Below are 17,395 nucleotides of genomic sequence, written 5' to 3'. Positions count from 1 at the left end.
GGTTGGTGGTTCAATCCCCGGTTCCACCTGACCAAGTGTCGAGGTGTCCTTGAGCAAGACACCTAACCCCAGCTGCTCCCGACGAGCTGGATCGCCTTGCATGGCTGACACCGCCGTCGGTGTATGAATGAGTGAGTGAATGGGTGAATGTGAGGCAATATTGTAAAGCGCTTTGGTGGCCATTGGGTCTGTGAAAGCGCTATATAAATGCAGTCCATTTACCATTTACATTAGTTGGCAAGATGTTAGTTGGATAATTGATTCTTTGGAGATTAAAAAATGTTATTGATGTTATAGTTTGTTAAAGGGGCATTGTTCTTATTTTTTTCCTGGTGTGCTCAGTTTTTTTCAGTATTTTTTTTTTATGATGTCAACAGGGCAGTGATCTTGGGAGTTATTTTTACTGAAAAAAATATTTTGATTTTAAAGAAAGAAATTATAATTGGATCATAATATAATAATAGCATCTTAATATAAAATTGTTCAAAAGTTTGGGGTCGATAAGATTTTATAAAGTTTTTGAAAAAAGTTTTATGCTCGCTAGGTCTGCGTTCATTTGATTATTTGTAAAACATGATTACAATACAAATATCTGTCTTCTTCAAAATGTCTTTTATGTTCAGTGGAAGAAAGAAATTCATACAGGTTTGGAACAACTTGGGTAATTGAGTAACTTGAGTAAATTATTTTTGGGTGAACAATTCCTTTAATGTAGTATTGTGCATGACCCTCTTTTAAAGAAAAAAGTAGTTACTTTGACAAATAGAACAAATAGAAAGGAGAAAACGTGGACGTTTTAACGTATTGAATAAATTCAGAATGTCAAATCTGGTTTAAAGTGCAAGAAATGGTCAATATATGTTTATTAGAAGGACCAGTTTGACAGGCTGCTGCCATCTACCTTGCAATCTTCTGTCGTTTTTATTTTTCACACCTAAGCTGTCTCACTGACAGGAAAGAGTGTTTGTGCAAGTCCGCGGGAGGCCAAGCTCATAAAACCGGCCCATGTGCGAAAGCTGGCCATTTAAAACACATGGCATTTCCCTCCCACTGTGACATTGATTGGAACAGAGCAGGCACATTAATCAAGAGAACGCTGGCATTTCGCCGAGGACATCACCACAATCGCGAAGGAAATGCGACGTCGGTTTCCATAAATCCGGAGGGGCTAGAGAGAGCGACGGGATGAAAGACAGAGTGATGAAAGCCGGGCTATAATCACTGTTATTTTACTCTCTAGCTCCTGCAAAATTTACCTTATTATCCCTTGATGCAAGTGATACCAGTCTGCATGAAGGAGGATGTCTTAGACTTCGAGATGCTGTGGCTTTTAAGTGAAAAGCATGAGGATTTAAAGAGTGTCCAGTTTATGGATGAACTGTCCTCAATATGAACTCTACCCTCTGTCAGTGTTTGATTTGCCTCTGTCTATATTGGGCTTTTTTTTCCACACGCTTTCCAATTTCTTTCACTTTTTTCTTTTTCCTTCTAGTTTTCTGCTTGCGTAGTTGTTTATTGTTTTCTTCCTTTACCTTCAATATTATCATCATTTTCTTTTCTTCATCCCCGTCCCCTACGGGCTTTGCGCAGTAATGGAGCATGCAGTCTTTCTCACAGCCCTTTACTCTCTCTCTCAAACACACACACAAACAAACACACTGTCAGGAAGACCACGTATCCAGGTTTGAGTTGTTAAAGGGGCAGATGGAGAAGAAATAAGAAAGACAGATTCAGGACATACATATCAACTGAGATAGATTACAGCTGATTGGATGCCGTAACTACAACATCTGGCTGCAAAAAACATCTTTCACAATTGACGGCCATTCAAATATATCAGTGCAGACTATACAAATATGAAGTTATGTTGTACTTGCTTAAAACATTTCAAATCTTATGATACAGTAAATCTTGTCTGAGACCAAACCAGAAGCCCTTGTGTATTTCAGATGAACTGTACTGACAGTCCAAATTCACAGTTACACCTTTAGCTGTTTCTATTCCTTCAATATTAATGTTTACATAAATATTTATTTAATACGATATCCCATAAGTTTAATACATACCTGCAAATTCGCTGTTCGGACCTTTAAATAGGCCATTCATGTTATACAAGTGTACATCTGAGGAGAACTGACTGTCTTCAGTTTCAATTACATTTCTTTTCATCTTACATCCATACAGAGCAGTACTGCTTTGTACAGGGGTAACCACCTTCTGAGACTTCATTTGCATTTTCAGTCAGTCTGCCATTTTGGTTCAGACCACTGAAATATAAGGTTTACCATTTTATAAAACTTTTTGTTTTTGTCAGATCTTCTATTATTCAAAATGTAAAGTTGTTTAGTATTTAAGGTCATTTTAGGATGTTACCATTACATTGATGTTTCAAAAAAACATTGCTAACTAACTAAACAGCATGTAGTTAAACAACATGATGAAGATATTTCTCAGCTCAGCAATGCAGCTGATGCAAAGCGATGGAAGATGGGCAAATTATAAGAAGTGCTTCCTTAAACTACATTATAGCTAATTTCAAAGTATTTGAGTAAGGGGTTTTTCTGCTACATATCTGCTGACCAAGAACACAGTTCATCTGGGACCAGAGCACACAGTGTGAATTTTAATTCTGGATGACTATAAATTCTAAAATTTGAGCTGAAGCTAGAAACGATCAATGTATGCATTGGATAAGCACTGTGCAACACACACAAAAATCCAGTTACATGGATTTTACAGCCCCATTTATCATTGTCTTACTGACACATACAATAGCTGCTTCTAAGTCCCTGGGCGGTAATATTTACTATAATTAAAATTTTAGAGATAAATGGACTGCGAACCAGCAAAAGGTCTCATCCTATTTTCTCTATTTTCTCTGTCTTTCTTTAGTTCAACAGCCCATAAAAAGGGATCAGTGATGCGAATGTGCAAACTGAACATTTGAGGTATGACCAGCAGAACCTGCAGGCATCTTCACCTTGACAGAGATGAGCTTTAGGGCAGTATATTTAGACATATAATGTGCATTGTATGAAATCATTGTTTAAATCAAATATCAAGTACAGAATCCTCATGTCTCTCATTGGTTGGATAGGTTAGGCCTAGCAGTTATAATAAGTGTGATATTTCTATATGAGGCTCAGTCAAGGTGACTCTGGGACTTGCTCTCAGCAGAGAGCTAGCAGCAAGTCCGCAAGTAATGAATAATCACACACCATCAGCATGTGGAGACACACACCTGTTTTAATAATCCCTCGCTTCACACACACACTCATTTTAAGATAACAGTAACTGCTCAGTTGTCTTCGTATCTCACTCGCAAAGCATTTGAAAGAGGACATCTATTACCTGTCTTTTATTCGTTCCTCAAAGCCTTCAACATCATCCACAGCGCTGTCCATGAATAATAACTGCCGACACAAGCTTGTCGATGTGTCGCAACTGATGTGTGACACTCTGCATGCATCTATTCTTGCGAGAGAGGCGCCATATTTTATCATCAGCATTATGAGAAAGAAGAGAGCACACTCTGTGCTCAGTGTCACATAGGCAACTTTTAAATGTCACAGACTTTGACTGGGCTTTATCGTCTTTGGGTAGAAATTGGATTGAGTGAAGAAAGCTAAAAACATAATTGGCTATGAAATTAGGCCAGTTATCAAATACAGAAATCCAAAGTCATGGACTATAATTTATCATTTCTAAAACATAAATGGGGCACAACAATAAGTGTTCTGGGTGGCCCAGTTTTGCCAAATAGTTCAGATTATTACTTGACCTGTCATGATTGTTCACCAGTTAAGACAAATATTATTTTTATTTTTTTTTTGTAAAATAATTTTTCATAATTTTCAATCCATACAAACTGATGCTTCTAAGACAAGCAATTTCACCCATTGTAATTTCAACAAAATGATTGTATGTTAACCAGCTAGACGATGTTACCTTGGTAACATATTTACATCATCTATTAACGAAGCAATGTTCAGAGAGAGAGAAAAAAATCAATAAATGTAAGCTTATGGAGCGATTGGGCAGAGAACTGGCCTGTAATACTCTCAGGCCAGCCAGTCCCGAGCCATCAGAGGGTTTGTGTTGTACTCCTGATCTGTTTTGTTGGAATATGCATGTCTTGTTGGAGTTGGACCAGTTTGATGAGGACTTGAAGAAGGACATGGTTTTTGCAGAGACTGTATATAAGTGTGAACACACATATAGAAAAAAAAAGAGATTTTGTCCAATTTCAATAACTCGTCCTACTGAACACCAAACACAACATATTATATACACAAATATATGTGACCTCCTTAAGGCTCAAATGCCACATTTAACATCAAAGCAGCTGAAGACAGCACTACACTCGTATATTGGCATGGAATTGACAGAAAACAGCCTTGTACAGAACGTAGCATGTCACTTCAAGGCCTGGCAATTAGAATACAAATGAACCCGGGATGAGGCAGAGGGGGAACAGATCAGCACTAATGGCTGAAGAAAAAGATCGATTTCCTCTGGGTGGATGGAGCAAGAACTGGACTCTTTCCACAACAGAAATGCTCACCAAGAGCAAAAGATCACTCAAAACTTCACGTCACTGATGATGTACAAAGTGTGTGTGTGTGTGTGTGTGTGTGTATCTTTTCCTTCCCTTGACAGGAGCGTGATGAAGAGAGACTATAGTGCACAGGTTCATGAATGACCTTCATAAATATGTAAGCTTCATCCCAAGAGCCCAAGAGACTAAGGGACAACATAAAAGATCCAAAAGACCAGTACATCAGGCAGCATGAGGTGGCGAAGCCAACATCTGTCACAAGATAAAGAAGGAACATTTTAGTGTCCTAAGAGAGAGCATTGCAATATGTTTTGTATCTGTGCAATAGGACACCTCTGATTGACAAACAAAAAAACAACATGGTTTGTCAAACATGCACTATTTTACTCTAATAAGAGACTAAGAAGACACCCAAACTGGTGCACTTTTCTGACTGTACTGAGACACCAGTTGTCATTAAATGCAGGGTAACACCTTTGATGCACAGGGAGGAAGACATTCCACAATGTGTCTGTTCATTGCAAATTTTCTGGGAAATCAGACTTCTGTGGTTTGTGGTCTTGCCCTATATATTGACTGATGCTTGTATTATGTGTCACCTTACTGAACCACTGGGTGTCACCATTTTCAGATAAGCAATATTTAGTGCTACCTAGGATAAAACTTAATGGAACAAGAGAATGGACCATTTCGTTTATGTGACTCTCTCTCACACACACACATAGATGGTAAATAATTGCAATTATCAGATAAATTGTTAATTGTAGATGTTTATCATTTACAAATGAACAATTAAAAAGTTGAAAATCTATAGGCCTATGCATAGCCTATCAAGTAATTAGCTGTTCAATCCAAGGTCAGTTGGATTAGACCTAAATCATAATCACACTGTAGCTAATGAGAACAGATGAATTGCAAATGAAAATTTGTATGTTAATGCAATTATAAAAGGCAATTACTTCAAAGTCAACATGAACTCAGAATTGATCCTATATCCTATTTTATTAATACACGCTTCCTAATCTTCTTGTGATTTGCATTTTTTTTAAACTATATCACATAAGTTAACTTAAATAAAATGGGTAGCAAACATCTACATGTAGGTAATAAAAACTGTGTAGGCCATCAAAATCAATAAAAAAAAAACTTTAGTTTTGAATATTTTTAAGATTTATACGACTTTAAAACAATCACCATTATACTTGTGAAAACTACACAATTCTAGCAGTACCCTGAATGATCTATTCATAAGCACTGGTCATGCTAGGGTTTCCGGTTGAAACAGCAAACAGAGCAGGTAACTCCGCGACGATCTCCAGGTAAGCGCGTTTTTTTTTTCGCGCAGATAGTGCTTGAAACGCGACGCAGCGTGAACAAACATACAGAAAATTGTTTGGTGTTCCCAATTGGCGTCATTTAACGTCAGACCTTTGGACTAGACGTTTCTTATCGCTGCAGGTGTCCCACTGGATGGGAGCGGCGAGGTCACACACACACTCTCCAGCTGAACTACAAGCTCCGCGATCAGAGTAGCAATGAGAGGAGAGACCACTCCTTCGAGCGGAGGGCAAAAGTCCGGGCTGAACGAGCAGTGCACCTGCAACGCCATTCGCAATGACAACCTGATATGGTCGGGATTACTGTGCGAGAGTTACATTAAACTTGACGTCTCTTCTAGCTGAGCGCGTTTCCCCTCACCGACGGACCGGCTGTGTATATTTCTTGCTGTGTATATTTGTGGCTGATAGTTCGGGATGGTGTGCTGCCTGACAGCGCATCGCAGGTAAGAACGGAAGCGTTTTGATGGACGCCCTCGTACTCTTTTGGGTTTGAATAGAAATGTATTTGTTAGACATTAGACAGATAAGAGGATCCACACCTTGATAGAACAACGCAGGACACTTTGTACTGGAGTTTTAGGACTTTCACTTCTGGAAAATCGTCTCCACATGTGCAAAAGGACATTTTGTAAACAAATTCATGAAGGGTTGATATTCAAATCTGTTTATATCATCTATACACTGAGATGGGAAACATAAAATGTTTATTTATGAAAAATTGTTAAATGCTGCATATAAAATAGCAAAAAAAAAAAATGGTTTATGTGACAGGGAATCATATTGCCTAATAAATTAACCAGTATCGCACAAGCAAGAGTGCTGTACTCAATATGGGGATGTTGACTCTAACTCAGTCAAGCTGAGTGATAAAAACTGTAAAGCGTCCTAGAGATATTATACAGAATATCAGTTTATCAGTCCTAAACATTACTTTAGGACTGTAATTAACTGTTCACCCATATACTGGATATGGGCTTAAACACACAAAATATATTATCCTGATAAATGAAATGTAAATATATGAACAATCACCGCTGGTGCTTTCAACAGTGTTATATAATTTAAAAAAAAAGTGCTTTATATACTGCATCAGCTTTATCAGATAAACTATTATTAATTATTAAACTTATCGCTTATAGGCTAATTAATAATGCATTTTAATACATTTTTAACATTATAATCTAATTACTTGAGAACATTTGTGAGTAATACTAATGAACAACATTCATATAGATTTATTTCCTGGTGCAGGTCACACACTTTAGGCTAGTCATTTCTTTTTCTTGTTTCTTTTTTTCACATCTTATAAAAGTAATTAATTGATTATTTTAGACAAATACGCAAACTTTCAGAAGTGTGGAGTGTCATTCTCTCATGCTACCATTTCTGATTTGATTTCTGAGCTGACCAAAAGAAATCTTCACTCAATGTGTTCTGAGTTGTGTAGAAGAACACCAGAAACTGGCGGGCAACATATATAATCGAAAACAATTTTGTCCAGTATTAGACATTTGGAGTGAGGAAGTAACAGAAAGATCAGATAATGCTTATTGTGGACATTATAGTGTCCATTTTAAGAACATTGTGCTTTAAAGAGTAACTAATACGAGTCAAGTGAGAGCAAAATACTAAAGAGGAGCTGCAGACCGTTCTACATAACAGCCTAGGAAAGAAAGGTAATGTCTCCCATCTGTATTGTTAAAATTGTTCTGTATCATAAAATAAAAGTGAAGCAAATTATTTTAATGCTGTAGGTGCCCTTTCTATGCAGAGTGTGAACAGTGCTTTACAGTGACAGGGTAATAGTTTAGGGACAAAAAGATAGTAATTAATCATGGTTATTCTCTTTCTACCATTTAACCATTGTTAATGTGATGTATCAGCTACACTGGAGGTGTTGACAAAATGTCATGTCATGGATAGAAAATAAAATGACATTTTATTGTTTTATAGCGACTTGATTGTTGAGCATGCACATACAATGACATATTATAGCCATCCGGTAAAAGACTTGACAAAATAGGACAAAGAAAGTAGCACAAACAAACATGTCAAATAATTCTAGAAAAAGTACCAAATGTTCCATCGTATTACCTTGGCATTCTTTTAAGTGTCAAGGGATGTCATGTAAATACAATGACTGATGAATAGGCATATGTTCTTTCAGTTCCATCATGGTAACACCATCTGATATCATTACTAGTTTACCTGTCCATTTTGTTTTTTTAAATAAAGGATGAACATCCATATTTGGAGTTAAAATAGAGATTTTTTTTTACATGTATCTACAGAGAAAGAAAGGAATCAAAGTTATGCTTCCAGATGCCAAGCAAACCAACATGCTCTAGGCTCATTCCTCATCATCCTTTCCTCAGAGATCGTACAGATCTTTAAAAACGACAGGTGCATGACAGCACTCGGCAACATCCAAACATCCCGAGAGTGTATATTCCAGAATATTCTGTGAAACACACACAGAGACAGCCAGTGAGAATGAAACCATGCCCCTAAAGAGTGAAAGAGTAGGTCCAGGTGTCTTAACCGGGCTGGTGTCTATGTCACAGATGGAGGTCAGGTCACAGAGTGGAGCTCAGTGGCCAAGTTGAATAGTTGCCCTTTTTGTATTGCATTATGGACTATGCTCACATTTTTACCGTCCTTGAGGCCAGAACTGAACATTATGGATGCTGTCACTGTTTTGAGAATGAAAGGGAGAGAGGTAGGCAGGAAGAGAGGTGAATGTTTTTCCTTTTGTCAGCAGTGTGGAGCTGGGTGGACGGGCCTGTTAATTGGTGATTTAATTAGTGCTTAATATTGCAGCTGTGCCGGTGTGCCCAAAACAGGAAAATCAAGCACCAAACAGCAGTGAATACAGAACCTTACCAGACAAAATAGCACCCTTAAGGCTGGAATACACTACGTGACTTTTAAAATCTAAACCGATTTGAAAACACTAGGAATTGCTGACTTTGTAAATGATTACAGTGAAAAACGTTTAAGGATTACACACGTTGTGTTGAACACAAAAAATTATGCAGAAACATGCGCCTTGTTGCTTGGAGATGGATGACAAATGAAAACAATATGTGTTATAAAATTGCCTCAAAATATGAAACAAGTATGATGTCCTCTGACTGGATGGAATCACAGTCTGAAGCTAAAGTTCGCATTTTCTGTAAAATCTGTCAAACGTTTAGCTGGAATACACTAGATGATTTTTGCACAGATTATTGCCCTAATTTGCAGTCCAGAAGAGTCAATGCTTGTTGCTTAAAGTTAGAGCCAGTCTGCAGATTTTAGCCAGTCGGAGTTGACAGATTTTGCATAAAATAGTGGTGTATGATGGGCACAGACTTGATATCCTCCACTCGGAGGATATCAAACATGTTTGATATTTCGAGCCGGTTTGGGGGTTGAGCCGAGGCGCATGTTTCTGTGTGAAATTAAAGTCTGAGTGTGTGATCCTCAGTTGTTTAGTCTATGATGCACAGTTTTTCTCTGTAACCGTTTACAAAGTCGCTAGTGTACTGTATGATGCCCAGTGTTTTAAAATCTTTTCCAATTTTAAAAGTCGTGTACTGTATTCAAGACTTCAGACTACCCAAAATCTGCATACTGGCTCTGACTTTTGGCAAGTAGCACTGACGTGTCCAAACTGCAAATTGGGGCAAAAATCGTGTATTGTATTCCAGTCTTTATTGAGAAATATGACTCATGTTGTTTCTACGCTATGACACACCCATAAAAGCCATAACAGGTCTATTGTTGTTGAGTTAATCATACATAAAGAACATTGAGATTTTGTGCAGAGTAAGATTGAGTAATAAGTCTTTTTGTGTTCTGTTTCCTTACGAACGTGGCGGTAAGCTGCAGTGAAGGGTTGGAATGAAGGAGTGTCCTTTAGGGAAAGTGTTCTGATGGAAAAAGAGGATGTAATGACCCCACTGAGTCTTGAAGTAAAATGATGGAATAAGGTACATGGCATATGTTAACTTTTATGATGAAAAGAAAGAGCACTGAGAGCCAGAGCTGTGCTTTTCAAAAAGGCTATCCCTCTCCAGCCACCATGAACAGCAGTGCAACATAAAAAAAAGAGACAGATAAGATACTGAAGTTGAGTCGGAAACAGAGAAATAGTGAGGATTTCTCAGTTAAGAGAAGTTAAGAGATTAGGGGTGAAAAATCAAGGGTGGTTTATACAGCTTTAAAGGCAGGGTCTAGGCCAGCTGCTGTTTGCGGTTTGTTCCTGAGGTTATGCCTGACAGTAACTTGAGCCATGTGTGCAGGCTGATAAAATGTGGATTAAGCAAGAAGGAGAGAGGGGCTGCAAGAAGCATAACATTAACAACTCTCTCTTGGCCCTCCAGAACCCAAATCTTATACCAAATATTCAGTGATTCATTCCCTCCTTTTCAGGTATGGAACAACATAACTTTTTTAATACTAATGAGTGAAATTAAAGGCGTTGTTGGCGTTGGTCAGAGAGAGTTTGTTTTCACCTGACTGACCATGGTCAATCAGTGTTTGTTGGTGTCTGTTGGGGCAGTGTGAACATGACAGTTATTTCATAAAATTTTAAATCCAACTGCCAACTTGTTTGTTGGTGTTTGTTGCCGTTTGTCTGTGTGGTGTGAATTGGCCTTTAGAGTTCTAAACATTCTGAGAACATTCAGAAGTATAATTTTCAAAACTTAATGGGAATGTTAGCAAAAAGTTATTTTAACATATTTTTGTTAGCTGGGTATATAGCAGGGAAGTATGCTTATTCGGATGGAGCTAACATTTCTCTCACTTCATCCACCATCTTGGATTTATTTTTTCACTGAACTTGTTGCAGTGTATTATGGGATTGATAACTCCGTGAAGGACACATGCAGTGTTGACTTGGAATGTGTTTTATTTGATGTATCTTAGGCCCCGTCCACACTACTGCGTTTTCGTTTAGAAACGGAGAATTAAAACGAATACGATCTCCGTCCACACCAGCGTTTTAGCTGCGTATTAGAATTGATCTCCGTCCACATTAAACCGACTGAAAACGCGGATCACGTGACCATTCACCAACACTGGGCATGCGCGAGCCGGTGTAAACACAACTTCATTGATAAAATTATCCCACCATGCGCTGGTTCTTCCCGGGTTAATCCAAAACCGACGCTCCATGTACACGGTCGATACCGGGAATTGTCAAACGTAAACTATTTTATCGGGAATTGTCACTATTTTACCGGGAATTGTCACAGATCGCTCGAATAATAGCTTGCCTCCGGCGCATGTAGGCAGTTAGCATTGTAAAATGCAGAATTTACTTGCACAACAGCTGCTAGAAAAGATATAGCCTACGCCATGACTGATGACACCCAATCATAGAGCCGAGCGTGAGCCTCTACTACGTCATCGTTTCTAAAGTCCTCCGTTTTGACCCGTCCACACTAAAACGCCCTCCGGAGATTCAAAACGAAAAACGGGTCGGCAGCGTTTCTAAACTTCTCCGTTTTGGGTCTCCGTTTTTGCCGTTTTAGTGTGGACGGGAGGTGCAAACGTAGCAAAAGGTCTTCTTTTTGGAACGACCAAAAAATGGTTCTGTGCACTTACTGTATGAGGCCTGAAAATAGTGCTTCCATAGTGAGCTTTCAGTGGATAAAGTTAGCAGACATGGCTACGGGAAAAAAAAGAAAGTTTTTTTGGACATTTTCCATCCAGTTCCACCTTGTCGCAAAGATTGTTCTGTTATCCCCATATGGAAAAGGCAAGTTCCACCCCTGCTCAGATCTTCACAGCAGTTTCCTCCCTTAACAATCAAAAGCAATTTGCTTTTGATGAATTAGACATACTGCATATCCTTTACACATCCCATTCCCATCAAGCTGGCATTCTTTGCTTCTTTTGTCTCCACACAGATAGTGACCTGTTTCCTCCTGGCCTGGAGAAGGACACGGAGACTTGCTCCATTGTTTTTGCCTAGCAACCAGGCAGAGAAGAGTATGCTAGACAAGGCATCAGCTGTTGTATGGTGACCGGAGACAAGACAAGAGCCTGCTTTATGAACGCTTCTTTAGCAGATACATCAGAGACTTGCAGTCAGAGATACAACAGTGTACCGCTTGACTAGAGAATGAATAGTGTGCTTGGCCTGCCACAATGCTCAGCATTCACACCTGTCGGGAAAGATGTCGTTTGCTCTAAATCTTCAAGAAAACCACCAAACTTCAATAGCCAACAGCAACATGAGCCAAGAAAGAGAAGGAGGAACACTGTCAGGAGGCTACTAAAGTTGAAAACCTCTGTCCTGGTTTGTGGATCACTCATGCACTGACAGCTAGGGACATTTTGCCTATGAAATAACCTCAGAGAGACCTTGCAGGCAAATTGACTGTGGACTATTTTTTTTAAATTGAGGGCTAAGTTGGACGGCTGTCCAGCCCCAAGGCCACTACACTGACAGATCAGCCGTTTAGAAGGTTTTTCCATCGATACCATGTCAGCCTAAAGGAATCTGACTAATAATAATTACAAATTAAGACTAACAATTGCATCTTGCACACTTTCAGTTTTCTGGTCGGTCTGGTTGTGTTCATGCGGCCAATCTTATAAATATACTCTGGAGTCTGGACTGCACCTGTCAGTGACATCACAAAACTAAAGAAGAAAACTTTCCAAGGAGCCGCTGCAAATCAAAACCGAAAGTCAGTATATTATTAGAAATGATTTTTTAAAAGTACAAGCTAAGGTGAAGGACAAAAATAATAAGCAAGTCCCAACCCTGAGGTGATTTGAGGTGAGGAAATATTCCTTGCTGTCCTTTCTCTCCCCGCACTCTGTTGGGGAAATGACTGAAAGCGAACGCGCCAGTGAATGATAAACTGCCACATTCTCATCGCAGATCCTTTATTATTCTTTAGGGTGAGTACACTTCTACTGTAACATAAGCCACTCATCCAAGATGACGTTCATATTTTGATAAAAGATTCAAAAGACTGAGTCTACTTAGGATTGAAGAGCTCTCATACCAGGTGTGTAGGTTAAACTGCCATATGTCTATAACAACTGGGAATGCAGACATAGTACAAAAACATACAAACTGTACAAATTCAGTGCTGTGTTTGATGTCATTTTTGCTTTCTGGGCAGCAGTAAAAGAAACATTAACAATTATTATTAATTATTTTAGGAATAGCACCGAAAACTCCATAAAAGCATTATAAAGTGGTCCATTTGACTATATTCAAAGTCTTCCTACTTCCGATGACTATAACTTTGTGTGTAAAACAGACCAAAATTTAAGTTGTTACTCACTGATAATCTTCTCCTCCAGTGAAGATGAACATGGAATTAATCAGTGAGTTAAATTCAAGAAGTGGATGAATTTGATTAATGAACAAATCATTAAGATCATGGATCAACATATTCTTTGAAAAGATCTTGACTCAAAAGAACAATTCATTCACGTTTCAAGAAGAGCCAAGACAGGATTTTCAGTTACTGAATTAATCTTTGGTCTGTTTTTCACACATAAGATTTAGACACAATATAACACGCGGGGCTTATCTACCACTTTCATTATACTTATGGTTATTTCATTATATTTTTTAAGCTTGAAAGTCCCCATTTATAATGGTTTTGAAAAAAGTGACTATTATAATTCTTTAAAATTTCTCTTTTTTTTTTTTTATTCCAAACATGGATCCATATTGATTTGGAATGACCTGAGAGTATATAATGACAGAATTTTCATTTTAGGTGATTTATCTCTGACAATCATAGTAATCTTAGAATGGACTTGGTGTTTTTGTTTTCATGGGCTTTCTTGTTTTACTTTCCCCTCTTCATGCCTCACCTCAGTCACAGGGAAGCAGTATGTCAGTGATATGAGACTCCACAGGGACTTAATTATCAAAGCTTCACAAACGTACATGTACACAACCCCTACGGCTTCACATGTGGGAGGAGACTGACTTTGAACAAACAGTACAGAATAATGACACTGGTCCTGGATAAAGAGAAATAGAGTTCGTCTTGGTCCGTGATTATAATGTATGCAATGTAGTTTGCTGGTGCAGCAGTGCAGACTGTGAAGGCAAAGCCACTTAAGGGATTGTAAAGACAAGCTGTCTGTCCTGCAACCTTGAGGGTCACTGGGACCACAGAGACAGGCCATTTGTAAAGGAATTAAGGTTTGAGCCCCTGAGCAGGAGGGAAATTGTCTTCTCTAACTACTTTAAATCTTTATTCTCTCTCTACACACATCCTCATGGTTGTCCCCAAGCACATTAACAGGCTTTAGACTAAACACAAGAGTTTAAATTAAACCTGGTTTTCATTGTTTGATTACATCTTAAATTGATTTTAAGAAAATCTTTATAAATAAAGCTGCAATTTAATCATTAAGCAGCTTGGTCTGACTCCAGAATGGTGTTTTGAAACCCCATTCTGAATAATTTACATAATTTTTGCAACATTTTGTAAAAGTTTGCATATTTTGGGGAGTGGGGATAAGGATGTGCAGTTTAACATACCTCATTTCCATTTTTCTGTGTGGTACTTTTGATTGCGTGTGACCCCTCAGACTTCCAAGGAAAGTGGAACTAGTTTTAGAAGGAACTTAAATTTTTTTTATCTTTGATAATGATTTCAGTCCAGTTGAGTCACAGATGATTTGTTTTGAATTGAAAAATCTGTACTAAAAAACAAACATTAAAAAATTATAATTTTGAATGGGAAAAGAATGTAATAATGCTAAAGTAAAAACCTGTTAATTGGTTGAATGCAGTACAAATTATTAATTTATTCATTCAGTCAGGTACTATTTTTTTTCAGCGGAAGGAAGGCTTTTAATGATTTTACTTAATGAAAGTTTCAGTGATACATATTTTTTGGCTTTAATATTTGTATTAAAAAATATGTATATACGTGTGTGTGTGTGTGTGTGTGTGTGCGTGTGTATGTATATATGCCTAACAACGCCCTTCAGCCGTGACTTATTCACGATACAGCGCTGCCTCTCGTACCTTATTGCTTATATATATATATATATATATATATATATATATATATATATATATATATATATATATATATATATATATATATATATATATATTTATATGTGCTTCCCTGATTGCCATTTTGACAACCTTTAATTTGATCATGTGCCCTTCTTCTATTTTACTACTTGATTTTTTTTTTTTTTTATGGTGGTTATCAGTATGTATTTTAAGGTAGAAATTCAGATTTTATGTTCAAGTAGGTTGGTTTATTACAGCATATCAATGATAATGAAATATTCAGTTATGAACTGTGAAATATACAGGCCAAAATGAATTTACATAATGCCTGAAACATTGTCACTGTGAATTTCTTATTGTGAATTGAACAGGATTTTTTTTTCATGTTTTGTCAACTGTACACGTGGCATCTTCTTACCTAATTTCCAACTTGTTTTCTCCAGGAACTCTAGCCAGGTGTCCTTTCACAGTTGGGACCTGTCCTGAGCACCATTAGCAGCAAACATCATGTCAGAGCTGGAGGACTATTCCCCTCCGAGGGGCCACCCCCATCCTGACCCGGCTCGCATCCAACAGAACCTCCTGGAGGAGCAGGTGGAGCTCTGGTGGTTCAATGAGCCACGCAAATCCTTATTATGCTACTGCGCCTCAGTGGCCTTGATCTTAGGCTGCGGCCTGGGTGGCGTAGGCCTCCTTTCCACCACCACCAGTCTTTCCAGCGAGTGGCGGCTGGGCGCCGGAACCACTCTTTGCCTTCTCGCTCTGGCCGTCCTCCTCAAGCAGTTGATGAGCTCCGCTGTCCAGGACATGAACTGCGTGCGCAGCAGGCGCCGGATCAACATGCTAAAAAGCGGCGGTTTATCTGATGTCCTCATCATGTTGATCACAGGAATCTCTCTGCTCATCTGTGGAGCTGTGCTCCTAGACGTGGCCTTGGCCTACCACATGCCTAAACCCGGCAAGGCGCTGAATGACATGTTTATATCTGGGGTGGTGATGCTGGTGGGTGGGAGTTTCACAGTGTTAGTGGTCAGCGTTTATGCCGCTGTAGTTTTTCTCTTAGAGAGGACAGGGCCGGGACAGAGACGGTGGCAGAGGACAGTGGGGATCTTCAGCATTTCAGCCCAGATGCATGCAAGAAGAGAGACTGCTTCGAGTCTGGCTCATCTGATATAACCGTGGCTACAAAATAAATACGCCATTCTTTTACTGAACAGGAACTAAAATGCTCTCAAAGAAACTTTGCACTTATTAAACTAAGTCACAAATCACATGTGACATTTACAATTGCATTTCACAAACAAACTGATTTACATTTTGGCTCAAGGTTTCAGACATTAAACCTTTGAGGGTTTAAGCACAAACATTCATCTTTTATATGCTTCACTCCAATAAAGTACAGTTAAAAGTACTGAAAAAGCACAAAAACAATCTAAAGTTTGATCTTTAATGAAATGATTTTAGGTAAAACATGCTGTTTTCTTTTCAATGCTATTGGACGACTACATTATTACGTGCGTGTATCCGTGATGGCTTCATTTATGCGGGCAAAGGTGAGCATACCAAGTGATTGTCCATCTGGAGATGTCTTCAGCTTTTCAGCGGCTCTGATATGTGTGTGTGTGTGTGTGTGTGTGTGTGTGTGCGTGTGCGTGAATCGACCAGCTGTCATTTTGCATGCCTGTGATTTTACACTACAACCTGTGCAGGCGAAGATATGGATCAAATAAAAGATCAGAATGTCAATCTGGAGGATGTGAGCACAGTTTTCTTATCTTTTTTTTGTTTTTTGTTTTTTCACCAACAAAAAGGGGGCTATTTTGATTGTAGAAATACACTGTTGATTTACAGATTTACACTTTGATGCAAATTATTGGTATTTTGTTCTGAAGGGCTTATGAAAAACATTCACATGCAGATGGAGATAAACAGATGGTAGGTTGTAGCCATTTAGTGGAAATCTATTTCAATTTGTACGCATAATAAACAAACATTCAGGCTCTGCCGTCTTGACAACTTATATTGGAGAAATACTTCAGAAAAGCTTGCAGCAACATTAAACTTCAGACACACCTAAGCCACATTTATACGAATGTCAGTATATTTATAACCAAAATATCAAACCAAATGGTATTTAAAAATATCTCAAGCACACTTTTCAAACAAAGCAATTAGAAAAAGGGTTTTATAATAATAAAAAAAAGAAGTATTGTGAAAATCATGTAAGTATTATGTCTGTATGATAAATGTAATGAGCTACACCGGTGGTTATTCTGCTAGGACACCTGGGGCCTATACCATGATAGTTGAACAAACTCAGGGTTACAGGATTAGTTTCAAACTCAGGGTTACAGGATTAGTTTCGAGTTGACAAAACAAAACCAAAGCAATCCAACCAGGCTTTGTTGGTACCATGATGCTGATCATCAACTTTCTCTGTCAACTCAGGCTTTGATCCTGAGTTTAGGTGTGACATCAGTAGCGAACAGCCAA

General features: G+C 38.4%; 1 protein-coding gene across 3 annotated transcripts; it reads left to right on the top strand.

Annotated features, from left to right (window-relative positions):
- The first annotated feature begins 5,825 nt into the window (after positions 1–5,825).
- Positions 5,826–16,648, top strand: tmem125a (transmembrane protein 125a). 3 transcript variants are annotated; one of them, XM_084426900.1, is made up of 3 exons: positions 5,833–5,877; positions 6,017–6,341; positions 15,346–16,648. In XM_084426900.1, exon 3 carries the CDS (start codon positions 15,410–15,412, stop codon positions 16,076–16,078), a length of 669 nt encoding a protein of 222 aa, XP_084283026.1. In that variant the 5' UTR covers positions 5,833–5,877; positions 6,017–6,341; positions 15,346–15,409; the 3' UTR covers positions 16,079–16,648. The 3 variants fall into 3 exon arrangements, with proteins under 3 accessions (XP_084283025.1, XP_084283026.1, XP_084283027.1); XM_084426901.1 differs by lacking the exon at positions 5,833–5,877 and adding an exon at positions 11,799–12,801 and having other exon boundaries at positions 6,031–6,341; XM_084426899.1 differs by having other exon boundaries at positions 5,826–6,341.
- Positions 16,649–17,395: the final 747 nt, after the last annotated feature.

This window comes from Rutilus rutilus (genome assembly GCF_951802725.1).
Source record: "Rutilus rutilus genome assembly, chromosome: 12".
NCBI classification, from domain to species: Eukaryota; Metazoa; Chordata; class Actinopteri; order Cypriniformes; family Leuciscidae; genus Rutilus; species Rutilus rutilus.
This window is presented reverse-complemented; position numbering and strand designations above follow the sequence as displayed.